Source organism: Microcaecilia unicolor, chromosome 2 (genome assembly GCF_901765095.1).
Source record: "Microcaecilia unicolor chromosome 2, aMicUni1.1, whole genome shotgun sequence".
NCBI lineage: Eukaryota > Metazoa > Chordata > Amphibia > Gymnophiona > Siphonopidae > Microcaecilia > Microcaecilia unicolor.
The window spans coordinates 388,036,852-388,049,170 of record NC_044032.1 but is presented as its reverse complement, the minus strand read 5'-3'; the positions used below and the strand labels follow the sequence as shown (position 1 = coordinate 388,049,170).

General features: G+C 54.2%; 1 protein-coding gene across 1 annotated transcript; it reads left to right on the top strand.

The window, feature by feature from the left end:
• The first annotated feature begins 10,817 nt into the window (after positions 1-10,817).
• On the top strand, positions 10,818-11,309 carry LOC115462095 (uncharacterized mitochondrial protein AtMg00860-like). Its single transcript, XM_030192134.1, has one exon. It carries the CDS (start codon positions 10,818-10,820, stop codon positions 11,307-11,309), a length of 492 nt encoding a protein of 163 aa, XP_030047994.1.
• Positions 11,310-12,319: the final 1,010 nt, after the last annotated feature.

Sequence of the window (12,319 nt, the reverse complement as noted above, 5' to 3'; positions counted from 1 at the left end):
ATAGTGGCTTTAGACGCTGGAGACCCTCTGCGAGGACCTGAGAGCAAAACCAACGGATGATCAAAGATCCTGAAAGAGATAGTAACTCGCAGATACTGCAGCAGAGTCCTGCGCACATCCAACAGGTGCAACTGCCCAAAAGATTCTGGAAACTCCTCCTTATCAAAGGAGGGCAAGAAAATAGGCCGGTTTAGGTGAAACGCTGAAACCACCTTAGGCATGAAGGAAGGCACGGTCCAAACCGTGACCCCGGACTCTGAGAATTGCAGAAATGGGTCTCTACAGGACAGTGCCTGGAGCTCTGACACCCATCTCGCCAAAGTAATGGCCACAAGAAAAACGGCCTTTAGTGTCAAATCTTTCTCCGATGCTCGCCGAAGCGGCTCAAAAGGAGAAGCCTGCAGGGCCTTCAAAACTAGCCCCAGGTTCCAAGCTGGACAGGGTGCTCGCACGGAACGCCGGAGCTGAAGCACCCCACTAAGAAACCGTGCCACATCTGGATGAGCAGCTAAACACACGCCTTCAACCTTACCACGAAGGGAGGCCAACGCTGCCACTTGCACCCGCAGGGAATTATAGGCCAAGCCTATTTGTACACCATCCTGCAAAAAGTCCAGAATTGGCGAGACAGGAGCCCGCATGGGTGTGATCGCTTTTGAAGCACACCAAGATTCAAACTGGCGCCAAATCCTGGCATAAGCCACGGAAGTGTAATGCTTGCGGGCCTGCAGGAGAGCGGAAATGACTGTGTTTGAATAGCCTTTGTCCCTCAATTGCGCCCTCTCAATCGCCATGCCATAAGACCAAAGCGGAAGGCGTCCTCCATGGCTACCGGGCCCTGTGACAACAGGTTCGGTACCAGAGGTAAAGGAAGGGGAGCCTCCACTAGCATCTGTCGGAGGTCCGCATACCAAGGCCTCCTGGACCAATCCGGGGCGATGAGAACCACTTCTCCTGGGTGCAGCCGAATCCGAAGGCGCACACGCCCTATCAAGGGCCACGGAAGGAACACATATAGTAGGCCCGGAGGACAGGGCTGAGTCAAGGCATCCAACCCTGCCGAGCGAGGATCTCTCCGTCTGCTGAAGAAGCACGAGACTTTGGCATTTGAACTTGTCGCCATAAGATCCATCACGGGCTTGCCCCATTTGGCACATATCTGCAGGAATACTTCGTCTGCTAGTTCCCATTCTGCTGGATCGATCTGATACCTGCTTAGATAATCGGCTTGCACGTTGCTCTGACCTGCAATGTGAGCTGCCGACAGAAACTGAAGATGCAGCTCGGCCCAGTGGCAAATCTGTTCGGCCTGCGCGGCCAGTGCTCTGCACTGAGTGCCGCCTTATCGATTTATATAGGCCACTGTTGTCGTGTTGTCCCACATCACTCTGACAGCCAATCCTTCCAGGGTCACTTGAAAGGCCAGAAGCGCCTGAAACACCACTTTCAACTCCAGGCGGTTGATGGACCACTCAGACTCCTCGGGTGTCCACAGACAATGGGCATGCTTCCCCTTGCAATGTGCGCCCCAGCCCTTCAAGCTGGCATCTGTCACTACTAGATACCAATCGGGGAGCGCCAGTGGCATTCCTCGCCACAGCATGCTGTCTGAGAGCCACCACTCCATGCTGAGTCTGGCCGCAGGGAGCCAAGAAAGTCTGTATTGATAATCCTGAGAAACTGGAGACCATCTTTGAAGTAGGGAATACTGTAGAGGTCTCAGGTGCGCTCTCGCCCAGGGCACCACTTCCAATGTGGCTGTCATCGATCCCAGCAGCTGGACAATGTCCCAAGCTCGCGGGCGGGGCATCCTCAGGAGCAGACGGACCTGATTCTGAAGCTTGCACCGCCTTTGCTCGGGTAGGTATACATAGCCCGAGCCTGTGTCGAACCTGGCCCCCAAATATTCTAGAGATTGCGAGGGGGTCAGGTGACTTTTGGCCATATTGACGACCCAGCCTAGAGATTGAAGTACTGAGACCACTCTGGCTGTAGCTTGATAGCTCTCTGTTACAGAGTCTGCTCTGATGAGCCAGTCGTCTAGGTATGGATGAACCCTGATACCTTCTCGCCTGAGCAAAGCAGCTACTACCACCATTACCTTCGAAAACGTTCGGGGAGCTGTGGCGAGGCCAAAAGGCAAGGCCCGGAACTGGAAAGGTTTTCCCAACACCGCAAACCTCAGAAACCTCTGGTGCAGGGGCCAAATTGGTATGTGCAAGTAAGCTTCTTTCAGGTCTAGAGACGTGAGAAACTCTCCTGGCTGTACCGCAGCAATGACGGAGCGCAGGGTTTCCATGTGGAAATGCCGCACTCTCAGGGACTTGTTTAATTCTTTTAAGTCCAGAATACGGCGAAAAGACCCACCTTTTCGCGGCACCACAAAGTAGATGGAGTATCTGCCCCTAACTGAATCAGACCTTCCAAAGTCTCCTCTACCGCCGCCCGTTTGGCAGCAGAACCGCATCGGGACTCCACAAACACGTCTCTTCCTGGGGCGTTGAATTCTATTCTGTAGCCATCTCTGATCAGGTCCAGAACCCACTGATCTGAGGAAATATTGGCCCACTCCTCGGCAAAGAGGGAAGGACGTCCTCTGATGACAGGCAGCGAGGAGGGGGCCGGCGCACCATCATTGAGAGGGTCGCCCCTGAACTCCAGGCCTAGAGCCGGTGGCTGCGGAACGCTTGTCCGAGTGAAAGGAGTTCCTCTGCTGAAAAAGGGCATGAGAAGTGAACCCAGCAGAACGCCCCGGGCAGTACCTTCTAGCTTCACGGAAGCGAGGTCTATAAGAGGAGTGGACCGCCTGGCCCTTGGAGGAAGGCCTCGGCCTATCTTCGGGCAAGCGCTGGGGTTTAGGATCTCCCAGGCCTTTAACAATTTTTTTCCAACTCCTCATCAAATAGGAGAAGGCCTTGAAAGGGCAACTTCACCAACCTTTGCTTAGAGGCCATGTCCACTGCCCAATGTCGTAGCCAAATAAGACGGCGAGCCACCACTGCTACTGCCATTTGTTTAGCCGAAGCTCTGACAATATCATAAAGGGCATCAGCCAAAAAGGACAAGGCCGACTCCAGCCGCGGAGCCACATCCAAGGAGGCCTCCGCTCCATCTCCAGGCTGTTCCACTGCCTGTTGCAACCACGCAAGGCAGGCTCTAGCAGCATAACAACCGCATGCAGATGCCCGAACAGTAAGACCTGCAATTTCAAAGGACCGTTTAAGTGCTGCTTCCAGCCTACGGTCTTGAATATCCTTCAGGGCAACTCCTCCTTCCACAGGGAGGGTAATTCTCTTTGTCACCGCAGTGACTAGGGCATCTACTTTAGGCATTGCAAAGCAAGCCAAATGCTCCTCACGCAGAGGGTATAATTGCCCCATAGCCCTGGAAACTTTCAAAGGCCCCTCGGGGTCAGCCCACTGAGCGGAAATAAGCTCTTGGATGGAGTCATGCAAAGGAAAGGCTCGAGCAGGCTTTTTGGTACTAGCCATCCTAGGATTCACAGAGGAGGCCGTGCCACTGTCAGGCTCTTCAATAGAAAGGACCTGTAGGGCATCTGAAATAAGCGTTGGCAGCTCATCACTGTGGAAAATCCTCACCGCGGAGGGATCATCCAGATTCTGTGGTAATTCTGCACCTGACTGGCTCCTCAGACCACAAAGGCCTGCCAGAACTCTCCGAATCCTCACAGCCCGACCACGGGGGGGGAAAAAGGAGGTACACCACAATCTGAAGGGGAATTAGCCCTTCTACGCTTTTCTTTATGCCAATTATCATGGAAAATAGCCTCAGCGGGCAGTCCCAGGCCAGAATCCACCGGGGGGGGGGACAATAGAAGGGGCCTCAGACGGCCCTTGAGGGAGAGCTCTTTCAGCATGTATGCTTTATGCAATAACAACACAAAATCAGGGGAGAAAAACTCGCCCTGGGCACCCAGATCCCGTCCGGGGCTAGCCGCTCCCTGAATAGCCTCAATCGAGGTCGTCCCCCCCCCCCCCGGGCTCAGGGCTCTCCATCTCTACGGAGGCCGCGCCATGCGGAGAATTCAAAATGGCGTCCACTGCGAGCTCTGAGTGGGAAGAATCATCGCTCGCCATGCTCGGATCGGCTCTTACACCTGTACAGCACGATTTACAGAGCCCCGCTACTGATTTGCACTTGCCACACCGGGAACAGCGCTTTACATTCTCTGCAGCCATTGCCGAAAACGACGGGAAAATTCAAAATGGCGGTTTCGGGCCAAAAACACCCCGATCGCGGGCCCACCCCGGAGGTGTTAGAAAACACTCTTACCTCACCGGACCGAGTATCACAGCTCCAGTCCCACAGAAGAATCAAAGGAAAACTCTGTTCCTTTTTTTTTTTTTTTTTAACGCTGTGAGGAAAGCAGAGGTAATAAGAACTCCGGAGGCTCAGATGAGTGGGAAAGGCAGGGAAAGGCGAACCAACGTGCCTGCATCCACTGAGTAGGAAAGGGCTAACCTATGTGCCTTCAAAGTGAAACTGCTATAGCCTCTAACACCCCGATTAATAACTGGCAAGCCAGGAGCCACCCTCAGGCAGATCTTTGATGGAGCTCGAAGAAGCTGCAGCCACCCTGCTTGGGGAGATAGAGAATACTGAAGAGGCAGTGGAGCTGGCTGGCCACGAGGCACTGTGAAAAGTTGAGTGCTCTCTATCTCCCCCTGCTGGTTGATGGATACAACCCATACGTAATGGCTTCATCTGCTTGATGACAAGGAAATGTAGATACTAGTAAAAAAAAGGCCCGTTTCTGAAACCAATGAAACGGGCGCTAGCAAGGTTTTTCCTCAGAGTGTGTATGTCTGAGAGAGTGTGTGTGAGAGTGACTGTATGAGAGAGAGAGAGAGTGAATGTGCGAGTGTGGTGGGCTTGGAGGGGGGTGAGCGTTGGTGGGAGGTGGGGCGATACAGAGATAGACAGTGAGTGTCCATCTATCCATATCCTGCATCAGAGTGTGTGTGTGTGTGTGTGTGTGAGATTGACAGAGGGGGGAGGGAGCGGGTGTCTGAGAGATCATGTGTGTCACATAGAGATCGTGTGTGTGTGTGCATGTGAGAGAGTGTGTTGCGAAGTCGGAGGGTAGGGGCAAGTATCTGTGTGTGTGTGACTGCATCCTCCCAATTAATTCCTGCTCTCCCTCCAATCCCCAATCTGGTTTTGCATTCTTTACCTCCTCTGTCCGCACCCCAGCGTCCAGAGAGAGTGTTTGTGAAAGTGAGTACACTGGGTGTGTGTGTTGTGTGTCCTTTTTTTCGGTTTACCTGTTCTTTGGCATCTGCTGTCCTTTTGTCTTCCCCCACTACAATCTTGTGCAATAAAATAGGTTTAAGAGGCATGTCAGTGATGTTGGGAGGTTGTTAACAAAGGGCAGCAAAGCCCCAGCTCTGAAGTTTGTCTTTCCACCTCCAGCACAATGGCCTTTCTGGCCCTCTCTGCCACAGCTGCACTGTAGTGCTACTCTTTGTCCTGGAACCTCATCCAGAGAAGGCTCCAGTTCGCCGTAGCGTCGGTCCCAGCATGCTCCAGGCAGGCGGTTTGCGAGACGGCAGCTGTCGTGGCCACAGGGATCGGTTTCCATGAGTGCGAGGTGGTGCGGGGAGGGTTGATAGAGGCGGAAGGCGGGTTCGAGCTTCTTATATTAAAATCACAACACAGAGCTGTTAAACATTAGCTGCTCTGTCCGTCCTTCCTCCCGATTCACCGCTAGACACCGTCCCCCGCCCAGAGCCCTCACCCACCTCCTTTTCCCTGATGGACACTCGCCGCAGCTGCTCGCTCATGGTCCCAGTACTCTCCCTCTCCGAGAGTCCGACCGTGGACTCGGAGAGGGAGGGCGGCGGGATGGCGAGCGTGCGACTGCGGTGAGAGTCCATCGGGAAGGAGGGGGGGTGAGGGACAGGGTCCAGCGGCCACTCGGGAGAGGGGAGTGAGAGAGCATGATTGGTGAGGGAGAGGGTAGAGGGTGGTGTGCAGGTCCAGCGGCGCCTGAGTCGGTACGGGAGGGGGGAGGGTTCAGACTGTAGGCAGCGGCGACTGTGTTCAGGGTGGTGTGCGTTGTCCGTTTTGCCAGTCGAGTGTCAGTGCTCCGCCCTCGACGTCATTACCTGCCTGTGTCCCGCCCTCGCCGACGTTACGTCACACGAGGGCGGAACACACACAGAGAAGAAGGAAGGCCGACGGTAGCTCAGATGAGCTGTGGGCTGTGTTCCGGCGGTTTGAAAAGTGAAGCCAGGTACCCAGCCCGGTTGGAGGGGTGGCGGAGGGGACTCTAGAGGGGGGGGGGCGGCGGCAGCGACCTATCCGGGGGGGGGGGGGCTTTCAAACCCCCCCTTCCTTTACTAGCCCGTTTTTACGGGCTTGACGGCTAGTTATTTATATAGAAGCTTCTGTCAGGTCTAAGGCCGTTAGAAACTCTCCAGCCCAAGAATCTCCATTCAAAAACTTGTGACTCTGAGAGAGAGATCGATTGACAGCCTTGAGATCTAAAATAGGACGAAAGGATCCCTCCCTTCTTGGTTACCACAAAGTAAATGGAATAACGACCCTGTCTGTACTCGGAAGGAGGGACTGTACAAATAGCCTGAAGATCTAAGAGCCTTTGTAGAGTCTCCCGAACCGCAGCTGCCTTTTGACGAGAGCGACAGGGAGACTCCAGAAAGGCGTCTGAGAGAGGCCTTGCGAATTCTAAGGCATAACCTTCTCGAATGACTTCCAAGACCCCCTGATCTGAAGTAATGTGGGCCCACCTCTGATAAAACTGAGAAAGCTGAGCTCCTACAAAAACCAGAGGAGAGGCCCCCACACCTTCACTGGGAAGAACGGGAGGGGGTTCGAAAACCAGCACCTGAGACTCTACCTCCTCTGCAGAAACCACAAAAGGACTGAGTCCTACTAAAACACCGAGACCTCTGAGCTTGAGCTCCGCGCCCAGAATAAAATCTACGAAAATCTCTCGCCCTACCACGACCAAACAAAGAACCCCGACCAGATAGACGAGGCCTATCCTCTGGAGGGCGAGGAACCTTAGACTCTTCCAAAGAATTTACCAATTTATCCAAGTCTTGTACAAATAAAAAGGAGCCCCTAAAAGAAAACTTACTAAACTTAGACTTGGAAGCCGCATCCGCCAACCAACCTCGTCACCAAAGAGATCGGCAAGCTGCAACCCCCAAAGCCAAAGAATTAGAAGAAGCCCTAAGAAGATCATACAAGGTATCTGCTAGAAAAGCAGAACCCATCTCAATCTTAGCCACCTCTTGTTATATCCCTCACCTGGTGCCAGGCCTGCGTGGCCAATTCGCCGGCGAGTCGTGGCCCAGCAAAGATAGCCGGCCATCTTGGTGTTGGTTAGCTTCAGGAAGGAAGGAGGGTCTGTTTCTGTTTCCTATTTCTGGCAACCGTCATCTGGGTTGGATCAATGGCCGCAGCCATCTTGGATAGATCAGGTCCTGGAAAGCCATCTTGGAGTACGAGGTCAGGAAGGAAGCCCATATTTGGACGTAGGCATCTCTGCTGATGGGGGCAGCCATCTTGAATCAGCTGCACGTGCTTGAGCCTAATTCCTACTACTACTACTACTACTATTTAGCATTTCTATAGCGCTACAAGGCATACGCAGCGCTGCACAAACATAGAAGAAAGACAGTCCCTGCTCAAAGAGCTTACAATCTAATAAACAAAAAATAAATAAAGTAAGCAAATCAAATAATTAATGTGAACGGGAAGGAAGAGAGGAGGGTAGGTGGAGGCGAGTGGTTACAAGTGGTTACGAGTCAAAAGCAATGTTAAAGAGGTGGGCTTTCAGTCTAGATTTAAAGGTGGCCAAGGATGGGGCAAGACGTAGGGGCTCAGGAAGTTTATTCCAGGCGTAGGGTGCAGCGAGACAGAAGGCGCGAAGTCTGGAGTTGGCAGTAGTGGAGAAGGGAACAGATAAGAAGGATTTATCCATGGAGCGGAGTGCACGGGAAGGGGTGTAGGGAAGGACGAGTGTGGAGAGATACTGGGGAGCAGCAGAGTGAATACATTTATAGGTTAGTAGAAGAAGTTTGAACAGGATGCGAAAACGGATAGGGAGCCAGTGAAGGGTCTTGAGGAGAGGGGTAGTATGAGTAAAGCGACCCTGGCGGAAGATGAGACGGGCAGCAGAGTTTTGAACCGACTGGAGAGGGGAGAGGTGACTAAGTGGGAGGCCAGCAAGAAGCAGATTACAGTAGTCTAAACGAGAGGTGACAAGGGTGTGGATGAGGGTTTTGGTAGAGTGCTCGGAAAGAAAGGGGCGGATTTTACGGATGTTGTAAAGAAAGAAACGACAGGTCTTGGCGGTCTGCTGGATATGAGCAGAGAAGGAGAGAGAAGAGTCAAAGATGACCCCAAGGTTTCGAGCTGAGGAGACAGGGAGAATGAGAGAGCCATCAACAGAAATAGAAAATGGGGGGAGCGGGGAGGTGGGTTTGGGGGCCCTGCCTTCAGTCCTTCGTTGCTTTGGCCTCAATTGTCTCAGAGGTCCACCCCGGAGTTCTGTTCACCGGCTTTCCTCAGTTCCTGTATTCCTGTGTACCAGACCTCGGCTTGTTTTCCTGACCACGATTGTTTGCTGCCTGCTTAGACCTTGGACTGGTTTGACTATTCTTTGCCCTACAGATTACTTGGCTATTGGACTGTGTCTGCTTGCCCGTCAGCCTGGTCAGCGGCTGTGCAACCCCGCCGGTTCCAGAAGTCCTGGTGTCCACCTGCAGCTAGGAGCTCAACTCTTGGTGAACAGTTGTCACTTCCCAGCTGAAGCTAGGGGTTGTCTGGCTGCCTGACCGAGTGCGGCGTCACTCCATCTCTGCCGTGCTCAGTCGAGGCACAGGGGCTCACTTCTACCGGGTCATAACAGTAGGCCGAAGCCATGAGCTCGCCAGACGGTTCCAAGCTTCCTAAGCTGGCTCAAGCGGTACAGGAGCAGCAAGCACAAATAGCACGATTGTCCTGTGTGCTGCAGAACATCTGCAATCAACTTCCAGCAGCAGGCTGCTACAGGTCCGCCAGGATCTAGAGCAGAGGCTTCCACCACACGTCTGTGTCTCCCGGAGCCACCGCGTTTTGATGGGACCCTGCCAGCCTGCAGGGGGTTCCTTAATCAATGTCAGATCTTGTTTGAATTACAGCCGGAGGCTTTTTCATCTGACAGAATTAAAGTAACTTATATTATTTCCCTGCTGTCCGGGGCCGCATTGGCTTGGGCGTCTCCGTTGTGGGAACAGCGGAGTCCGATACTGATTAACCTGGAGGAGTTCTTACGACAGTTCAGAATGGTGTTCGACGCACCTGGCCGACCATCTTCTGCCTCGGGAGAACTGCTGCGGATTCAGCAGGGCTCCAGGTCGGTCAGGGCATACGCCATCCGGTTTCGCATGCTGGCCGTGGAGCTCTGGTGGAACCAGGAGGCACTGAAGGCCATCTTCTGGCAAGGACTGGACGGGTGAATCAAGGATGAGATGGCTGGCTGAGAGATTCCGGCCACTTTGGACGGCCTTATTGCTCTCTACACAAGGATTGACATCCGGTACCAGGAGCGAGCCCTGGAAAGGGGCATGTCACGGTCAGGGCAGAGATCCAGAGGTCCGTCTCGTCATCCAGAAGCGCCTGGGTCCCGTGAGGAGGGTTCGGAAGGAACCAAGGAGGAACCCATGATAATGGCTGGCCATCGTCTGTCCAAGAAGGAGAGGGTCCACCGTCTCCAGAATCGACTATGTCTGTATTGTGGGCAGGACGGCCATTTCACGCGTACCTGCCCAAACAAGTCTGGGAAGTCGGGAAATGCTCCGGCCCGAGCCCTATGAAGGGGGTGGCTCTGGGCCGGTTGTCTGCCCTTCCCGACCAGTTGCTCTTCGTTCCTGTACTACTTCAAGGTGAAGGAGGACAGATTCATGCTCAGGCCTTACTGGACTCCAGGGCCGGAGGGAATTTTATCGATGCTGAGTTCCTGTCCCAGCTGGGTGGCTCCACGGTACCCTGCCAACCGGAGCTCCGAGTGACGTCCATCCAGGGGGAGAGTCTTCCCCAGACCATCACCCGGATCACTGTGCCTCTGCGTTTGCAGGTAGGGGCACTACATCAGGAAGATATTCAGTTCCTGGTCCTCACCCGAGCCATTCATCCGGTGATTCTTGGACTGCCTTGGCTCCGTCTACACGCTCCAGTGATCGACTGGTCCACCGGTGAGATCGGGCAATGGGGCGCCCGGTGTGTCAAGCAATGCCTACTGCAAGTCAAGCCTCCCCTGTCGCTCTGCTCGGCTCAGCTTCAGACCCCGCCGAAGGAGCTGCCCGGGCTGCCTACGGACTATCAGGACTTTTGCGATGTATTCAGTGCCCGGGCGGCTGACACGCTGCCTCCGCATCGGTCATTCGGCTGTGCCATAGACCTCTTGCCAGGAACCAATCCTCCCCGGGGGTGTCTTTACACTCTATCCCGTGAGGAGTCCCATGCTATGAGGGAGTATATCTGAGAGAATCTCCTCAAGGGGTTTATCAGAGCTTCTACGTCACCAGCAGGAGCCGGGTTCTTCTTTGTATCAAAGAAAGACGGGTCTCTCCATCCCTGCATTGACTACGGGGGATTGAACAAGATCACAGTGAAGAACTAGTACCCGCTTCCACTTATCCCGGAGTTAAAGTTTGACCGTCTGTAGGGGGCCAAGATTTTCACCAAGCTGGATTTGCGCGGAGCCTACAACCTGGTGCGGATCCGGGAGGGAGATGAATGGAAGACGGCTTTCAACACACGAGGGACACTTTGAATACTGGGTAATGCCGTTTGGCCTCTGCAATGCCCCTGCGGTGTTTCAGAATTTTGTCAACTTCATTTTCCAGGATCTGCTCTACATTTCGGTGATCGTGTACCAAGACGTCCACACGGTACTTCAGCACCTCCGGGAACATCGGCTGTATGCCAAATTGGAAAAGTGCTCAGTCCACCAACAGAGTCTGCCTTTCCTGGGGTATATTGTCTCTTCCACCGGATTGCAAATGGACCCCGGGAAAGTGACTGCTATTCGTGACTGGCCGGCTCCCCAGGGTCTGCGGACCTTGCAGAGGTTCCTAGGTTTCGCCAACTACTACCGACAGTTTATCCAGGACTACTCCCTCATCACGGCTCCACTAACGGCCCTCACAAGGAAGGGCGCTGATGTCAAGAACTGGACGCCGGAGGCGGTTGCTGCATTTACCACCCTAAAGAAGGCGTTCCTTTCCGCACCAGTCCTCCGCAGTCCGGATCATACTCAGCCTTTCGTGGTGTAGGTGGACGCCTCAGCCATGGGAGTAGGGGCCATACTCTCTCAGATGTCTGCTGCCGGGAAGAAGCACCTCTGTTTTTTCTTCTCTCGCAAGTTCACCCCCGCGAAACGGAACTATACGGTGGGGGATAGGGAGCTTCTGGCACTCAAGTTAGCTTTTGAAGAATGGCGCTACATGCTGGAGGGGGCAGCGCATCCGGTGACGGTGATCACCAACCACAAGAACCTGCTATACCTCCAAAATGCCACCAGACTGAATCCTCGCCAGGCCCAGCGGTCTCTGTTTTTTGCTAGATTCGACTTCCACCTGATTTTCAGGCCGGGGGAGAAGAACGTCCAGGCAGATGCCCTGTCCCGCAGCTTCGAGGCTCCTGGGGACCAGGAGGAGCCCTACCCTATGCTGAACCCGGCCTGTATTCCCTCCATACCTGGAGCTGGCGCCACTTGCCAGAAGGCAGTACCAGTGAGTCTCCGTAGGAAGGTGCTACGCTGGGGGCACGCTTCCGAATTCGCCGGACACTTCTGGTTCCACAAGACCCTCCATCTGATCGCCCGGTCGTACTGGTGGCCTCGGATGGCGCAGGATGTGCTGCAGTGTGTGTCCACCTGTCCGGTGTGCGCCCGAACTAAGAGTTCCCGGCAGTGGGGCTTGATGCAGCCCATGCCAGTACCACAAGGTCCCTGGGAGGACCTGTCCATGGATTTTATCACTGATCTACCAGCCTCCCTGGGCAACACTGTCATTTGGGTAGTGATAGACCGGTTCTCCAAGATGGCTCACTTTGTTCCAATGAGGGCCTTACCCACTGCTGCCAGCCTTGCCGCCAGCTTCATAACCCACATCTTCAGGCTCCATGGATTACCGCAAATGATCATTAGTGACCGCGGCTCACAGTTCACCTCCCGCTTTTGGCGAGCGTTGTGTTCAGCCTTTGGGGTAACCACTCTTTTCTCATCAGCGTACCACCCTCAGACTAATGGAATGGTGGAGCAGGTCAACCAGACGGCGAAGGC

What these genes read in the sequence shown, in the direction of transcription:
- LOC115462095 (XM_030192134.1), top strand. Translation starts at nt 10,818, where the DNA reads ATGCCGTTTGGCCTCTGCAATGCCCCTGCGGTGTTTCAGAATTTTGTC.